We start from the raw sequence: 18677 nt of genomic DNA, 5'->3' as shown, positions 1-18677 counted from the left end.
TGTTCTTTCATAGGCTCAGAGGTTGGTTTCATGTCTGTATCAGGTGAACCATGAGATTGTTGGTTTGAATCTCCGGGGCCTCCCTGGATGTATGAATATGATTTATATAGTCAGGTAAAGTCGCCTGTTACCACTCTGAGAACCAGGCTCAGGACGGTTGGTTTGTGCTTCATCTGAAGTCTTTTTTTTTTCTCAAACTGAAACGTGTTTTCACGTTTTCAATATTTCTGTCGCTGTTTATATAAAAAACAAACAAACAGCAGTCCACGTGCCCAGCTCCAATCAGCTGGTATTCCTCATGATGACATGCTGGAGGAGCAGCCATCAGGACTAATGAGTTACACCTGAGCTCGGTGCGCAGGTACCGTCCCGCTGATGTGCTGAAGAAAAGGTTATTTTCAGACAGGTGAGTTTTACCTGCTGTCACAGCAACAGTTGGTTTAATGAATTAAGATTTTCTTGGTTTTATTTCTTGAGGCTTTCCTCCACTGCAGGCTGTAGCTGTAGCTTGTCAAACGGCCCTCAAAGCAGCAGAAGATTTAATTTGTGAGACGCAAACACGTCCAGCCAGCTGTCCCGGGGCTGGTGTAGTACCAGTATTGAACACAAGAGGGCGGCAGTGCTGTTAGTGACTTGCTTTTCTTTTTTCTTTTACTGTGTTTGGGATGTTCTGTTTTCAGCCGACGTCTGAATGGTTGGTGCAACATTTGTGACAAACTACAGGTGGGTGACGAAAAGACTGGACTGGAAGAATGAGCTATAACAAAAACACAAATATTCCCTCCTTTGGTGTTTTGATGGGACTTTGAAGAAGTTGCTCATTGTGAAGAACTTAAAGTTTTATTTCTACAGCACACGCTTAAGAGATTAAATCGTTTATGTAAAATAGGAAATATATGAATTAAAATGGTATTTATTAAAATTGTAAAAACTGCCTTGAAGCGTAAATGTGACTGAGATATAATCGGTGTCACGTGGTCCCGATCATCAGGCCTGTCCTTCCGGCTGTGTGTCATCGATCAGCTGTGGTGATGACGCCATCTCCTCTGGCTGTTCTTCATTCACTGCTGATTTGAAATCCTCAACATCTGTGCGCTATTTGACCCTCACCGAGGAGCTCATGTGATTATTGTTATTAACAGCATCACTCGAAGTTGTATTCAAAGTGCTTTAGTAGATACTTGGACCAAGGATGACAGGATCCAGGAGAGCTGATCCCACATTATTATTTTTTAGACAAAATACAAATAAGGAAACTGTTTGATCAGGATCAGCACTTCCTTCCGGATCCTGAGAAATCAGGTCATCTCTGGCGGGGAGAGGATTTTTATCTTGGCTTCTGTAGCACAGCAGTAATAGTATCAGTGGTGGTGAATTTGAGGAGGCTGATGAAGTGTCGTACCTGGAAGAGGAATTGTAGTTCTGATTGTCGGCCGAGTTCAGAGGCAGACAATCATCCTGCCCTGCCTCCACAGGGCAACGCAGATCTGCAAGTGTTTTCAATCAGCAAGCCTCAAATCCTGATTTTACTGAAGATCAATTCAAGGCCATTATGTTCAACTGAGACTAGATTTGGGGAAAAAAATAGTTAAAATAAAACTAGTCTGTAAAACTGGAACAATCCTTGTGACTTAAACTATTAAAAAAAAACAAACAAACACAGTAAATATCGTTAGTTTTCATATGTTTGATAAAGTTATTACAATGTTTCTGATGAGGCGTTGATGGATGTGTGACTCTGGATGTAAACAGACAGAAAACGTAACAGTTTTTATTGTAACAGCTGATTCTCCTAAACCTGGTGTGTGACACACGCCCTCCACACATTATTAAAAAAACTATAAAACAAAACTGAATTAAAAACCAAAAGAAAATGACAAACATTAGTAAACACAAAGCTGCAGCGACTCTGGGCCACATGAACGTATGACACGAGCTCAGACACAAACTAAAGGGAGATTGTTTTTATTTTTTAGAAATTGTACTTTAAAACCACCAAGATCGTTTGTAAGGCATTCACAACAAATCTTTGTCTTTAATTTTTCAGTTTTTAGACTTTACAGATGCTTTCAGGAGGGTTTCCTAAAGACAGGAGAACAGCTAAGGCACAGCAGCACAGCTCCCAGCGAGAGACGACGACAAAGAGGAGACGGAGGAACGGGCTGGTCGGACATATGGACGGCGCCGCGGCGAAGCGCAGCGGGACGCCCTCGCCTGGGACCGTCCTCCAGAGTCAGAACATCTCAGGAACGTTTTCACACAACGCCACCACTTCTGCGACACCGTCACAGTCCAAACATCTGCATCTTAATACTCATTAACTTAAAAACTGTACATCATCTGTCAGGTTTTTACAAAACACAGCTTTACGTAGACTCGCTCGATATATGAAAAATACACACCGGATGTAAAAATGGCTCTGAATCAGTTTGAGTTTGAATAGAAAAAAATAAATGAGTTGAATTTGGTATTAAACTGCAGAGGTTTTAAATTCAACTCATTATGGCCGCTTAATGTAACCGTAAATAAATGTAACCCTCACAGACCTGCGTAGAACCGACACGTTCGTGCTCCACACGCTCAGACTCTTAGAACTTCTTCAGAGCTGCTGGGCTCCAGCTTTGGTCCCATTTATGTAAAAAACAAACAAACAAAAGAAAAAGTTTTGAATAAATTAATCGGGTAACCGTTTGTACAGCAGAAAGTTTGTCGCTTTGTAACGTGTGCAGATTAAAGGAAAGAGGACGCGGACGTCTCACTTCAAGTCTGAGGGATTCAGACATGGCACAGAAAGAAAACACACAGAGTCCGAACAACTTAAGAAAACTCGTTAAATATATTCTGTCCATAGATGATCACTTTAAAAGATTAATCATAATTTCCCCTGATACCCAACTGGCTCTGTGAGAAGATCTGTGGTTGCTGAGAACTGATTTCAGGCTCTTTATCTCTGGGAAGCTGGTTAAAGGCAAAATCATCGATACAGTCGCTGCGGTGGGATTTGCATCTACAGCTGCTTCTGTGGATGGTTCATACAGACACGGCATTGATGTAAAAAAGAACATTTTTACAGTTAAATGTCAGCAGTTATTAGTTAAATATTTCTAGATTTTACTTAAACCGATTTTTCTTTTTAAAGAAGAAAAAACAGAAATTTTTCCAGCTCAACAGGACATTTAAAAAAAAAGCTTTCAGAAATCACATACTGTGCTTAAAGTGGGCTGTTCTGCTCCCTTCCAGCTCTATTTTTATTCTTGGACTCCATCAGAGTAGCTTTGCATGATTCAGTGTTCAAAATAATCTGTTTATCTCACAGGCTTTGTGCACATCCTTTCTCGCTGACGTCAGAGCCAAAAGGAAAAAAAAAACCTGTGACACAGTTTAAATCAGATTTTGTTTTTTAAGAGGCTGATTTTGGGTTTTAAACTAGTAGCATAAAAAAAATCTCATTCTGAGGCTTGATTCAGGTTTACGTTGGAGATTTTAAATAATGGGCCTAAAGAACGAGCAACCACGTCTGTTCTCAGCATGTGACCCTAAACTCAGGGAGACACTCGTACAACAAGAGGTATAAAGTTCTGCGAACACTCTTAACACACTTTCACTCACTCACTCGAGCACGCACAGCTTTGTAGTCCTAAATAAAAGTGAGAGCAGACCGAATGAGGACTGAAGGAGAAGATTTTCCTCAGTGTCTCTTCCCACTGTTCCCTCTGATGCTCCATCTGTCCTCTCTGTTCACGCTCACAGACTTTAAATAAATAAATACTGGACACAAACGGGACGTCAGCCCCGTGTTTTCCTTCATTTTCCCTCGCCTCATCCTCCCTCAGTCCGTCCGCCTGCTACCTTATCCGCCCATCCTCTCTGGGCAGGCTCAGTTCGGATTTTGGATCGGGGCTGGCGGAGCTCCACGCGGTGAGTCGGCAGCGCTGCATGACCGGACAGGCGCTGGGGCCCATCGAGCAGACGTCTGAGGCGGACCAGTAGCCCTCCAGCAGCCCGTCCAGCCAGCGACGCAACGGCGCCCCCGTCAGACTGGCGTTGGCCTCGGCCTCCTCGACAGCGCCCAGGCTCACCGGCAGCTGCAGGACCGGGTTGAGGCCGTGGAAGCTCTGCTCCATGTAGGAGTTCTTGGCTGGTCCGCCGTGCAGCCGCAGAGCGTCCTCTGGAGTCCAACAGCAGAAGGACAAAGAAAGTCTGAGTTAAACTGGGACCTGAGCTGCCACAAAAAGTAACATCGTCTACGTAAGACGCAGGTAAGAAATAAGGAAACAAATCAAATGTAACAACAGTAAGCACAGAAAATGTTTATCCAAACAAAGACGCACATTTCATTTTGTTTTCAGGTTTCTTTGGTTCCCCGCGGCCCAAAGACTGTATATAAAAGTTGGAAGCAAGAGTAGGATCTGAGTGAGAAACTAACGGCTGCTGCACACGAGGTTCGCATTCTGTAAGCTTCTGCTTCACGTCATGGAAAGGGTCAGTCTCACAACCAAGAGTCGCCCCCTGCTGGTCATGACAGGGAATGCTGGTTTCACTACAGAACAAGTAGCCATTCAGTATCAGTTATAACAGCTTTCTATCTTTTGCACATTTTTCTGAATTTTAAAGGTTTTTTTTTTTTAGTCCTTATTGCTTAAAAATGTTTTTAAGTTTCACAGTAAGTCTTCATCTTTTTAATTACTGCAACATGAGGCATATTTCAAGAGTAAAATTTAAGGAGCTTACAATACGAAGAGCCACTTTTTGAAGCCTGCTGACCCGCAGTCCTGTGCATGTGCAGCAAAGCCTCAGACGGGCTGTGCAGACAGATCTGACCAAATCCAAACCACTCAACGTTTTTAGTTTATCATTAATTATAAAAACCATGCTAGGAGTGGACATTTCAAACAAAAATGCTGCAAACTTTACTGTGAACTGTTTAACTTTTTAATAAAGTGCTTAAATGTAATTAATGATTATCGGTGGAATAGTTCATTAGCGAGAAGCTTGAGGAGTCTTCTCTAAATTAATTGGAGGTGAATGCTGTTATTTTAAAGTACAGCCACCAGTTACAGATGCCTGTGCAACAACAGTCCGATCGGATCACGTCACGCACCACCTGCACTTCATAGCAGCGCCCTGTAAAACCTCGGTGTCTATTCGTGCACCGAGCTTTACTTAGTCCTGCAGTTATCCCCTGGATACCCACACATGGCCCGAGGAGGTCAAACAAACCGAGGGTTAACCCGGGGCAGGCTAATTCGGACAGAGGTGACCCTGTGTGGGCGCAAGAGGGCGATTGGATACGCCACTATAAATATATGTTTGCATGGTGCTGACAGCTGTGACAGGAGGGCCTCTGCTCTGTGTAATTTAAGTATCTGCTATTGACATGAACAAGTATGAAGATCCTGCATATAGTTAACACTTGTTTCCAGGAGAGTTTCTGCAGGCCGACACTTTGTGCCAGGGTTAAGCCCAACCTGTTATTAAATGTGCTTTATAAATAAATGAAATGAAATAACTCGCTGTGCATGTAAGTGAAATGAATCCAGTGGATAAAAGTACTCTGATTACTAAGAACACACGTTTTCTTTTAACCACCAATGAATTTCTACTGAAGTATGAGGCTGTAAACTTGGTTTAGCCAAAACAGATGAGAAAACTTGCAATGATGTGTAAAAGTCCAAGTCTGACTCACAAGAACAAGCACAAAACAGAGACTTCCCATCTCAGGGAGGTTTTAAACCTGCACTTATTCTTTACAGGTAGAGCTCCCTTGGTCCTGTATATTTCCTGGAAACCCTGCACTCGTGCTTCTAAGCAGGATGAGGTCCGATCACCCACCTTGCTGTATCGGCCTTTGCCTGTGAAACTCCAGAGGAGCCACGATGAAGCTGGTCTGGCCCAGCGGGCTCCAGTGGTGCAGCACCCTCAGTGTCCACGTGCCGGGCCTCAGCGGGGAGGTGAGAGGCGGCCGGTAGTGTGTGACCTCAGCGGAGGCGTCCACCAGGATGTCGTAGGTGGCGGCGATGACGTTGGTGGGGTCGATCCAGACAATCGTAGCCGTCAGGTTGCTCTGGCTCCGGCTCCAGCGCTGCACGGCCACCGGCTCGTCCTCTGGCCCCAGGAGACGCCCCCAGTTCCTGAAGAGACGCTCCTTAGGATCCCAGTCGGTCCCCACCTGAACAGCAGAAAGGTCAGAGACGACTCTTAAAGCTGTCTATACGAATGCGCTGCAGCTTGACAGAGTTTAGACATCGGTTAGAGAAAGGTGCACGTGAGACGCGTTTACTGATAGGAGCCTACCAGCTGTTCTCCAGGCTCGATTCCTCCAACTCTCTCCTCTCTGGCATCAACAAAAAGTCACTCTCTCACCTCCAGTTAGGCCAGAATGCACCAACTCAGCTTCTTTACTGGTTTTAGTCCTAGTTCAGGCCGGTTTTGGCTTCCTGTATATTTTTAGAGTTCACTTTAATATTTTACTGATCACTTTTAAAGCATGTCGTGTCTGGCCTCAAGCTACACCGCAGAAGTGTCGACTCCTGGGCCTCAGAGCTTCAGGCTGGTCCCTCGTGGCTGATCCGATCTAAAGCTGGCTGGTTTTGCCACCAGGACCCCGGCTTTGAACTGACCCGGCCGATGAGATCGAGCTCGCACAATCAGTGACCTCCTTCTATCCAAGAACTCGTTTTTATAGACTTTACGTCACACTGTTACACGTGATGTCGCTTCCTTCTGGCTCTTGTCTTGTGACAAAGGAAAACTTTACAAAGTATTCCGACTGGTTTCTCCTGAAACTGGCTGAAAATGTGTGAAAGCTGCTCTAGAATACGTCAGCGTCACTGCAGGGGGCTGATCTGTTAGCGTTCACTGTTGGCTTTAATTAACCTGTTCTAGCCGGTCATAAAACCACAACTTAACATTTCTGCAGCAGAAATATTGAACTGTTGGAGTCCCAGCGTGGTACAACCGTCACAGTCACATCGGCCGTGTGTGGGATGCTCTTGTTCACGTCTCTGCTGTCTTTCGTTTCTCTGTAATCCTGTGAGATTGGAGATTCACTCTAAATTTTTGTATTTTCACCTACACGTTTTTCTATTTACCTGCTTTCTAATTTTTGAATATTTGCTTTTAGTCCTTGTTTTTACTTCCCTGCAGGGATCAATCATTTCTTAGACTTAAAAACATTAAAGCATCCTGGGACATTTTTGTAACTGAGAATATATTAAGGCATGTAAACTGAGGTAATAATAAACCCAAAACGGTGACTGCAGAACGATGTCCAGGTTTATGTTTAGTTAAGAGAGCCCTCATAAAGACACAAGTCTGACCTGGATGTGTTGGAGCCTGTTAGCGGCATGTGGAGAGCTGGTCAGGGTGAAGTGGTCTTTGGCGGCTACCCAGGTCTCCAGGGTTTCCAACTGGTTAGAGGCTTGGTTGGTAGCCACATGATGGACCAGGTAGCCCTGGTACTGGTCGGACAGGAAGTAAAGGTGCACAGACACCGGGTGACTCACGCCGACGTACCTGAGAAAGGAGAGAAAAAAAAGAAAAAGCATATTTAAATCACATATACAATAAAGTAGATACAACTTCCTCCCCTGACTGGTCCCAGCAGATGGCTGCCCCTCTCTGAGCCTGGTTTCTTCCTGTTAAAAAGTTTTTCCTTCCCACTTTCACCAAGTGGATCAAACCCGTGTTATCCTTCAAGACAAAATATCTTATTTTATTAGTATCAGAGGCGATCGTGGCTCAAGAGTTGGGTGTTTGTCTTGTAATCGGAAGGTTGCCGGTTCGAGCCCCGGCTTGGACAGTCTCGGTCGTTGTGTCCTTGGGCGAGACACTTCACCCGTTGCCTACTGGTGGTGGTCACACACCAGTGTGTGAATGTGTGGATGACTGGATGTGTAAAGTGCTTTGGGGTCCTTAGGGACTAGTAAGGCGCTATACAAATACAGGACATTTACCAGAGAACACATGATGCTTTGGACAGGAAGTGCAGTTTGTTACAATGTATCAAACTGCAGTTCCTCTAACGTCCACTAGAGGCAGTCTCAAAGCGAGTCGGTTTAAAATACCCAACTTTACAGATAAGATGTTTACAGACTAACACAAAAATGTTTGTTAATTTAATCAATTAAATAAAATGATTTTTTTAAGGATCTCACTAAGTTGACCGTCAGGTGGATGGCACAAGTAACTGTAGCTGTGAAGCTTCACCTCACTGGAGTCCCTGAATTGGACCTCTGGAGTATTTGGAGCATTTTTAATACAATCATCTGACCAATACTTTTCCTGCTGCGCAGTTAATTGTACTGACATGCCACCCAAGAAGTCTGGGCTCCAGTTTTGATGTGTGAAATTCTAGGATTTTAATTGGATGTTATTCAGCACTAATTAGCAGGTATCGTGTCTGCCCACATAGTCTATGAATGCAGTTTGCTAACCAAGCCGGCTAATTATCTGGCACTCCACCCGCTCGTCTACATATGGTAATTTCTGTCTGTGAAAAAAGCCAGCATGGCTGAAGCTGGGCCTTCAAAATGTAACCATCCTGCTCTCGACAGCCGTCTTTGATGTACAGTCTATGTTAATCCTACGTTTTCCCATTAACTACAGAATGGATCAAATGAACATTTGATTCAAACATTATTTATCCATAAAAATTCATCTTAATGAGTCTGGTGATCATCTGACATTTCATGTGCAGGAAAACCAGTGACGTTTCCACAGATGGTCTGTGTTCAGTGCAAACGATGGATACAGGAAACGCTTTAAGCATTACTGTACAGCAGGGTGGGCAACTCCAGGCCTCGAGGGCCGGTGTCCTGCAGGTTTTAGAGCTCACCCTGGGTCAACACACCGAATCAAATGATTAGTTCATTCCCAGGCTTCTGGAGAACTTCAAGACATGTTGAGGAGGTCATTTAGCCATTTAGATCAGCTGTGATGGATCAAGGACACATCTAAAACCTGCAGGACACCGGCCCTCGAGGTCTGGAGTTCCCTGCTTTGCACTGTAACGTCACAGGCAGCTGCTGGATTATGGCTCCAAATTACTCCAAGTTTTTTCCAAAAATATTTTTAAAAACTTAAACCTACATTCTCCTAAAAAACTCCTCCTGTTTAATTTTTTTTATTTATTTTTTTCCAAGTATTGTTGGACTGGTAGAAATTCAGACTCCCTAGGAATGATGCTGACGCTCAGGTTCGCTGCCTGATTGGCTGTCGTTAGTCACATGTCCCCATTCGCAGAAGACAACAGAAACATCAGCACTGACTGTCTGTGGTTAATTCAACATGGTAGTAAATTACAGGTAATGCTGCCCTTGTTGTCTTTGAGATGCACCCAGGATGTGACTGCTCTCCACTAGAGATGGACCGATCCGATATTACGTATCAGTATCGGTCCGATACTGACCTAAATTACTGGATCGGATATCGGAGAAAAATAAAAAAGGTAATCCGATCCATTAAATATCACGAAAGCACCTCACAAAACTTGCAACACGCCGTAACTCGCCTCAGAACGTCGGAGCAGTATGCATCACGTGATAGAGCAGCTGTGGCATGCGGGACCTGTCGGTGGTCTGGATAGCATTTGGAGCTTCGCTAGCAACCTGGCATTTCATCTCCGACAAAGTTATCCCCGAGAGAAGTAAAGCAAGTGTGTAAGTCCATCTCTGAATGTTTGTAAAGCATTCCCACGTTAAGCTTAACGAGCGACTGCCTCTCGCTCTCCGGCTGCTACTTCAATTGTGAAACTGCTAATGATCAGCTGATCGGCTTTTCTGTCGTGAGTCTCTCTTGTTTGTTTTTGGTCCACTTTGCGCCAGAAAGAGCAAACCAGCGGCTGAACAACAGCAGCACGTTTAAGCTTGATAAGCTGTTGTTACAATTTATTTAATATTACTTTCTACACCAGGATCTTTTTCTACGTAGCTGACGCTGGTAACTGTGCAGGGGCGGATCTAGCAAAGTTTAGCCAGGGGGGCCGATAGGGCATTAACAGGGAAAAGGGGGCACAAAGACATACTTTTCTTTCTTATTCTCATTTAAAATGTCTAGCTTTTAATAAATAATTATCTGACACCCAAAGTTTTAATTTGATGTAAAATGAATAGAAGTCAATTACTGTATATAGTGACTATTAAGTCTAATATATATACCCTAGTAAGATATAGTACATTTTCCTTTGGGAAGGTACCATCTGTGCAGTCTGCAATTTTGTTGAAGAAAGATGTTGAATCTATTTAATATTTCTTGAAAAATAATTGATTTCTGTGCATTTTTTTTCACACTGCATCAAATTAAGGTTGATTACGTCGATTAAGCATCATGAGGTGGAGCGTGAGGGGTGGTTCCCTATTTTTTATTTATTTATTTTTGTTGTTGCTGGGAGTTGGAACCCTATTAGTTAGGTTGCTTAATATTTACGCTAAGTACTCTTTAAAATACCAGAATAGGGAGGATGGTGTAGGTCTAAGTTTATTAGATTGATCAGTATTGCTGAACTATGAAATATTTTTTTTGTATACAGGTATAACAGAATAGCTTTAGTGTAGTTGTTGTTTTAAACTTGAGTATGAACTTGCAGACTTGCAAAATGCAGCAAGATATTTTAAAAAACAGTTTTGTTGATTAAAAAACACTATATCGGATTCATATCGGTATCGGCAGATATCCAAATTTATGATATCGGTATCGGTATCGGACATAAAAAAGTGGTATCGTGCCATCTCTACTCTCCACAGTAATGCCAATCATTTGGATCCAGCCTCAATTACAACATTCAGAGCTTCTGATGATTAGATTTTAAGGCTTATGGAGTCTGTTATCTCCCTTTCTGCAGCCTTTTCTGCATTTTCTTCTGTTGTGTACACACTGTTGCAGTAGTGCTCGTATATATAATAAACTCAGGCTTTAAACTCTGTAAATGCTCAAATTCAGACAGTTTTCTGCTCTTTAATCTTTATGTAAAAGAGTCCTTAACATGTTCATTTTTCTGCTCTGATTGTGAGCTGCACTTCCCCCCATCCTGCTACGATTCTGACTTTCTGCTCTGAAGGGGAAGCCAATCCCATTAAAGACAACTCAAAGAAGAAGGGCGCTGAGACAGACAGAGGATGGACCGGCCAGCGTTTACTGACACAGATTAGGATTATTTTGACTCATGCAAAGGTACTTTGCTCCAAATGTGAAACCAGCTCTTTGAAGAATGACATCAGGTCGGCTATCATTCATTTCCTGATGAATGGCTTCACCTTATTATCAAAATCGTCTTTCAGGTGTTTATGTCTGTTTCTCCTTTTCCATTCGGACGGGCAGGCGAATGTTTTTCCTGGAAAACACTTTTTCTTAACGTGACAGCTTGAATCCCTGAATCTCTACAGAGGATGTGGAGAATCTCCAAGGACCTGTTAAACCAACTAAAGCACCACTGTGAAGGGAACCGTGTCTGCCTGCTTTCAAATGCATCTATGTTACTGCAGACATGGTTTTAGAGGTCTCCGACTGAAATCACAGGTTGAAGGAAACAGACTGGCCCTTTCTAACCACCCCCTACTTCCCCTTGCACACACACACACTCCCATAATGCTGCCCCCACCCATGCCAGCCACCAGTCCCCACCCAAGCTCCAGCAACAAGTACCTCCTTGTACCTACTGTGGGTCTGTGAGAGAGACGGAGCTGGAAAAATCTAGCCTGTGCAGAAACTGAAGCCTGATTGTACAAAGGAACAAGCTCGCCTTATCTTCATATTTAATTTGGACTGCACAAACACCAGCGGTGGCCAGTTTGGCGGAAAGACATTTCATCTGCTAGTCCTCCCCTTTCCCCTGAGAAGACGACTGCACAGTTTCTTTCTCTGCAAAAAGCACGATTTACTGGCACGGCCAATAATAACAGTGACTGATGGAAACTGATGGAGGTGATACCTGCACCTCTGCTCCAGCCTCTGACAGCCGTGCAAACACTGAGCTGAACCTGATGAGACGAATGCTTCAAACCAACAACAGCTTCATCTTCACTTTACAGTTTCAAAGTTGTTGGAGTTCAAACCTGAAGGCTCTGCAAACACTGCACTGCATGGCCGATCACGTAGATAATAAATGAGAACTGTGGGGAAAAAAGGGATCCTGAGACACGATTACGCCTGTAGATGGATGCTCGCCCATGCAACACCCTGTGCTATTCCCAGCCTGATTGCCCCTGATAAAGCCGAGGTCTTTATCTCGTTTCCTGCCTGCAGGTGAGGAGCTGAGCTCGAAAAATAACCTGAGCAAAACAACCCAAATTCCCTCTTTACAAACCAAAAAGAGGCTTTTTGGCTGACGTGTTTGGACTCTTTATGTAGGCCAAGTTTTCAGTATGATTTTAATTAAAGCTTGCACAGCACTACATTTGATTAATATAGAGAAAGCAGGAAACCTGAGCAACATAACTCATTTTCACACATCCTTTCCAGCCTGAGCTTCTGTAAACATCATCTGACAGAGGTGTGAGAGAACGTAATGCCTGATGCAGATGGATCACACGATCATACGTTAGCTGGCTGGAACCCGTCAGTGACGTCAGACTGGGCCAGTGTGCGAACACCGCAGCTCACAGTCGGGCACATTTACTGCTACTGAGTGGGCATTATTCCTGCAAGCTCCATGCATGCAGACCCCTCAACGAAACCACACGGAGCGGTTCCAGTATCGAGTGGCTCTGAAGTGGATCGATTCCTGCTGTGTGGCGTTTATGGAAAATATCCTCACAGAAGTGTCCATGTGTGAAACGGTGACAGTCAATAATCTGAGCTGTGAGAATCATTTTTCTGCTAATCCGAAAATGTTTTTCTGTTGATGCCGTGAAGCACAACACTTCCTGTTTGTTTACTCTGAAGTTACACGTCATGATTCGATGCACTCTGAACGTTTATGCTCCCATTTGTGGTTATTGGTGTTAACAAAAGAGCCTTTGGATGCTTCTGGGACAATTCTGAACCCCAGTGCATACATGCACATGCACGCTTGGGATTTCCGTGTGGTTGGAGCCCAGCACCCTTGTTCGTACCTGCAGCTGTTGTCGCTGGGATGTCCCTGGAGCGAGCTGGCAGCGCGGGACAGTCCCATACGAGCAAAGGCGTGGTAGTGGGTGAGCGCAGAGTCCGACAGGCCTGCGGGTCCGTCTGTCTCTGCCTCGTAGATGTTCTCCCAGTAGGCCTGCAGACCCGGTGTTCCCGAGGCGAGAGCTCCGAACAGGTAGGCGTCCAGCTGGCTGATGATCTCCTGACTGACGCTGGCCTCAAACTTCCGGGCGAAGAAGGTGGGTCTGGACGCTTGCTGCGGTCAGGAGAGACAAGGCGAGGAGGGATGAAGATATGTGCACAATAAAAGGCAGTTTGATGGTCACAAAGAAGATATTTTACTGTTTTCACTGACTCACTGGTTGAAATGAGTCCAAACACAAGGAATACAATCCCATGGTGCCTTGCTGTCACAAACAGGTTTATTCATGCTGTTTACGTCCAGCATACCTGCAGGATCACTGATGTTTACCAAGAAAAACATGAAGCTCAGCAGCCTCAGTCACTGCTTTCTGCAGCTGTGGTGCAGTGAGATGAACGTTGTAATGAAATGAGTCAGTTTCCCACCAGCCCAACAGCTTCAACACTGAAGCCTTTACTTTACCCGCGTTAACTTCACAGCTACCTCTGCTTTTGACCATTAATGCAATGTTTAACCTCTTTTATAATGTCTCCACTGCACTGTAAGCCATTCATCCATCAACACCACTCACAGATAACAATTTCAACCACTTAGCTTCACTTTCAGCGATTTAACTCACTGCCACATTAAACCATTTACGTTTGACGATGCACATTTAAACCTTTTACCCTTTACTTTCTGCTGTTTCACCCATTTACAATTATAAGCATGGAAGATTTATCACTAAAGCATTAGAAATAATAAACCAAATAATGTCCTTGTTTCTTGTAACAATTTCAACCATTTATCCTTTTAAGTATTTTAACAATTTATCCGTTAAAGTTTATGCTTCTATTCACATATTTAGTTTTCACTTGTTTTTAGTCACATGACAACATGTCCAGATGTTTTAGCTCTGGAATTTCTATACGGATAAATAGAAATTAAAATGTAAACAAACATCAACTCATCACTCGGCAGCTACAGAGCCACCGAGCTCATACTGATGATCACGATTTCAGTCAGAAACCCCCAGCATGCAGCTTCACACGTTAAAAACTGTCATTGCAGTAAAAGACTCAGCATCACACACATTTTTTTAAACGCGCACTGAGGGAAAAACATACTTTGCATCATTTTATTCTCAGTGGAAGGATGGCCCGGCACCTCCCCGGGAACACATTAGTCCATGTGAAAACCCTGTGAGTCAGCACATTCCCAGACAGCTTACCCCGACCTACACCTGATTCTAACCTAAAACCAAGTCTGGAAACCAAAAGCAGCATTTTGAAGGTCTGCCATATGATGTTCTCACTCCCAGGCTCCAAACTCAAACCACTCCCAACAGACAAGCCTGACATCATGCTGGGATCTCAAAGGAGACGTGAACGGCTCCTTCTTTCCTAAAATAGCTGTGATGGGAAAAAAGACACGAAAATGATCAAATCAGACGGTAGTAATGAAAGTACCGAGCGAACATTCGCATTGACAACTTTATGAGGTCGCCACCTGGACTGGTTTCCAGTAAAAAGGTGAATCATATCAAATATTAACTGGTGAAATTTCTCGGCTCATGAATGTAATTTTTATGCCACAGCAGAGAAACAGCTGCTGTAATAATCTGTATTATGGTTCAGCTCATAAAGGAATAAACATTTAAAACATTTTGAGGTTTGTGATGATGGGACGGCATCACATCTGCTTTGAGCTCTGCTGGTTTTCAGCAGAGACAAATCAGATCTTCAGGTCCTGCGAGGGCTATCGCTTCATGCAGGTCACAAAAGGCTGGAGTTTAGGAGCTCTTTCATAAAGGTGTGCAGTGTATGACCTGCACTGATACACTGGATCCTTATTATTGAGAATTCAAAGAGCTCTTGGTTTAGCTGCCGATCATAAAAAGCAGAAGTGCTCAGAACATGTGGGACAGAAGTGACGAAGAGGCTGAGAGCGAGAAGAAGAACTGCAGGAAAGAAGGGCGTGGCTATATGATGTCACCAGGAGGGTGTGACCTCACCACGCCAACTCGGTGGGCTCCGGCAGCACCGGCGAGCCAGGAAACCCCAGACTAATGAGAAGGCCTGAGCAGCCTGCAGCTTTGTTCCTCTGAGAAGTTATTCTGGGCGATTTGTAGCTAAACAACAGTGGAAACCACTAGTTACAGAGTCAGGGAGCCTTTTTGTTTCATCCATCATCAGATCAGAGGGAATCATATAAATCTACCTTAACTGCAAGCTCTCCGCTGTGCCCACAAAGGTCAGGCAAGACTGTGATGCTGGAGCTTTATTTAGCCCAGATATGTCATCTTTAACCCTTTTATCCTTCAGGTTATTCCAGCAGAGCCGTATTCCCTCATTATTCCCATTACTGATTATTGTTGGCAGCAGTTTGTCCAACAGAAACCAAACTAAGCCTTCAAACTCCCAACCTGACATTTAAAGTGACAAATAAAGCCAAACATACTCAAGCTTCCCATCAGAGGAACCTAATGAAACCACAGTATTCACATTTCAGACGCCGGCACCAGTGAAGTCTTTGCTCGTCACGTACTTTGGTCAGTTACAAGTCTGCACATTATCTGTGAAATGTTTCCAACTGATTTAAAGAAGTCAACAACTAAACGAGCAGTAACTGATGCTGTATATGTAAACAGTTTGCTACAAATGACTGATTTTTCAGAGCATTTTATTATTTTTTATTGGGGCCTAGTCTAAAAACTAAAGCGTATGTACATATATGTCCTGTGACCCTTATATCCAGGACTCTGAGCTGCTTTTCCAACTGGCAAACCCGACATTATAATAATGACAACCTTGAGAAACCTCAGCAGTGAGTTTTGGGGAGCTACCGAGCTCTAAAAATATTTTTGCCATAAGTGCAGAGCCGTTTCCAGGATCAGCTCTCCTTATAGAAGCCATCAGCAGCCCCACCACAGGCGCTGTCCTCAGGTCTGTTGTTACAGCGAGCTGAGGCCCGCCTGCTGGAAGTAAAAGCAGCACTGCTAATTTGTGAATGCGAAGCTATTCTGATCTCTGGTGACCTCAGGAGGAAAAGAAGGCGGAGCTTCTGAGACATGATACGGCCACAAATTTACCAGATTTCATATGAGTAAATCTCAAGTGTGGATTTATCCAGCCTTCATGTGTTCTCACACCACCAATCATAACTGTGACAGGATCTTCTTACAGCCGCTCATAATGGCCGAGACTCTGTTTTTAGCCAGAGGTGGAAAAAGCTGCATCAGTACAACAGATCTGACTTTAGGTCGGGAACAGCAGGAAAACGGGAGGCTGGGTGGGTTCCAAAGCAGCTTGCAACTCTAAACTGCAAACGGTGAGCTTCACTCGTCACTGGTCTGCGTAAATTAATGATGTAAGTTTGGTAAATATTAGGAGCAAAAGTTGCCTCTATCAGGGAACTACTGTTGAAGGGATTTGGTTCGTTGTTACGAATTTTTGAAGGACGAATTATTTGTTCACATCAGATCGGGTCTCTCTTTTCTGCAGGCATCTTCACTTCTGAATCTGATTTTTCAAATTCAGTTCAATCTTTAACTGTTAACAGATTTCTCTGTAGGGCTTCCCAAGGTTTTTCTTTCGGGGTTTTAGGGGACAGTACACATTAATCAAGAGACAGAAAATGCTAATGTTTTAGCAGCTAATTCATACCCACAGAGTCGACCTAAAATTCACAAGTTATTTAAAACAAACAAACAAAAACAGCCACACAAACAGTCCCTCAGTTTCCCACCAAAATGTAATCTACAATAAGACGTCCGAATGAACTTTTCTGGAATTCAAATCAGTTTTTGTGTAGTTCTGCTAAAAAAAACAAACAAAAAAAAACAAACCCACACAAATGTCACTGGTGTTGCTGTGCTGCTTATGTGATTACTGCCTGTATACAGGAAACCTGGAAATTAACAATTTGTACTTCTTATTCCTCAAAGCAAATGTTTTTAATGCGTTTGTGGTTATATAAGATTCAAACGTTAACTCATGAATCATTTTACTAAAAATATATACATGTTCATATGTCACGTTTCAGTCCGAGTCTCTGATTGGTTAGTTGTGTCCCATGTGATGGAGGAAGCTCTTTGGTTAAGATGAAGGGTTTTGCTGACCCTGAACGCTCAAACAAGAAACTGTCCAGAACATTAAACAGTTAGCGGTGATAGTGTTTAAGTCACTTACACACTAATGTTAATGATATTATTGATGCTTCAGGAATCATTAAAGTTGTATTAATGTGTGAAGATGTAATGCAATGACTTATTTTCTGCAGTAACAACAGTTTACAGAGAAAATCCCAGCAGGGAACCAGGCAATGCTAACGTCCAGGTTAGCCTACAAAAGACGTCTGTGCACATCATCCTGACAGAAACAAGTCCAGCTGTGTGCAGCTGGTTCAGGCTGAGCTAATTCTACTGGACCATCATGTTTCATGGACACAGTCAGCAACTCATTAAACTCAGACTCAAGTGTTTGCTGGGATGTGAGCCGGTGTTACAGGACAACTCACTCCAAACACAAACCTGCGTTCACTCGTGTCTGTGCTGGTTTTACACGTAAGTGACAAGTCTCCACGTATTTTTTTGAACTTATGCAAGTTTTATGCTGGGCCCTGATTGGCTCTAAGCCAGCTGTGATGTCACATGATGCTGCACAGTGTGGCGTCCTACCTGGAAGCGTGGCAGATCTGAGGGCTTGAAGTCGTTGGGCGAGCAGCCGCACCAGTCCACGATGTGCTTGTACTGGCACTTACATCCCAGTTTTCGGTTCCAGTTGGTGAGCCTCAGGTTGTTGTCCACCATGGTCTCGCAGTGGGCGCTGTTCTCCAGCACGGTGTGGAAAAAGGACTGGAGGAGGGAGAGGTACGTGTATCAGTCATCATCGTTTGGCTGTTTTATGCATTTAATGCAGAAAAAAACCAAAATCTCATTTTGCTTTTTGACTTATCAAATATATAAAAAGATTGTGATGATAAAGAGACTCATGTAAAAAATTAGAAGTGTTTCAGGTTTTTCAAATATTCCTAAAGTGAAATAAAACTGAAATATTGCCTCATTTTCAGAGAACAGACTTGGAGGATGTCCCGGGATCGTTTCTGCTGGAATACTTTTTTCTTGTTAAAATGACAGACTCTGCATCGGCGTGGCGTGTCTGAAGAGTTCTATACATGTGTGTGCGTGTGCGTTACCTCGGCGGGCAGCAGCGTGTAGGCGTAGAAACGCTTCATGCTGCCGACCAGCTCGTCCCTGGAGTTGACCACATAATCCACAAAGCGCCTGTTGAGCAGGAACCAATCAGAGCCTCCATCCACAGAAATGCCCTCTGGGATCTTTCGATCTCCAAGACGCCACATGTGGGTGTCGCACTCGTAGAAGAGACGGTCCAGGCCCTGTTTACGGATGAAACTGAGAGGACGCTTACGATTACTCAGCCTGAAGCGTGCTGTAATGAGGCCCTAATAATGACACCTTTTAACCTTTAATGTT

The 18677-nt window shown here is 43.7% G+C and overlaps 1 protein-coding gene and 1 long non-coding RNA gene across 2 annotated transcripts in view; one reads left to right on the top strand and one right to left on the bottom strand.

Moving 5' to 3' along the window:
* Positions 1–1949: 1949 nt before the first annotated feature.
* Positions 1950–18677, bottom strand: part of LOC112429974 (xylosyltransferase 1) — a 39793-nt gene continuing 23065 nt past the window's right edge. The window contains exons 6-11 of the mRNA XM_024802265.2: positions 18380–18596; positions 17862–18038; positions 13050–13318; positions 7320–7515; positions 5833–6169; positions 1950–4168 (exon numbers count right to left, since the gene is read on the bottom strand). Coding sequence (XP_024658033.1) covers positions 3846–4168; positions 5833–6169; positions 7320–7515; positions 13050–13318; positions 17862–18038; positions 18380–18596 — 1519 coding nt within the window. The 3' untranslated portion in view covers positions 1950–3845. The remainder of the gene's footprint in view (positions 4169–5832; positions 6170–7319; positions 7516–13049; positions 13319–17861; positions 18039–18379; positions 18597–18677) is intronic.
* Positions 4134–18437, top strand: LOC111500493 (uncharacterized). The gene is made up of 6 exons (XR_002721133.2): positions 4134–4259; positions 4350–4442; positions 5754–6184; positions 17465–17747; positions 17849–18053; positions 18254–18437. It is a non-coding gene; the product is annotated as an uncharacterized LOC111500493 (long non-coding RNA).

This window comes from Maylandia zebra, linkage group LG4, assembly GCF_041146795.1.
Source record: "Maylandia zebra isolate NMK-2024a linkage group LG4, Mzebra_GT3a, whole genome shotgun sequence".
NCBI lineage: Eukaryota > Metazoa > Chordata > Actinopteri > Cichliformes > Cichlidae > Maylandia > Maylandia zebra.
The sequence above is the reverse complement of the archived record's forward strand: the minus strand, read 5'-3'. Positions and strand labels throughout refer to the sequence as shown.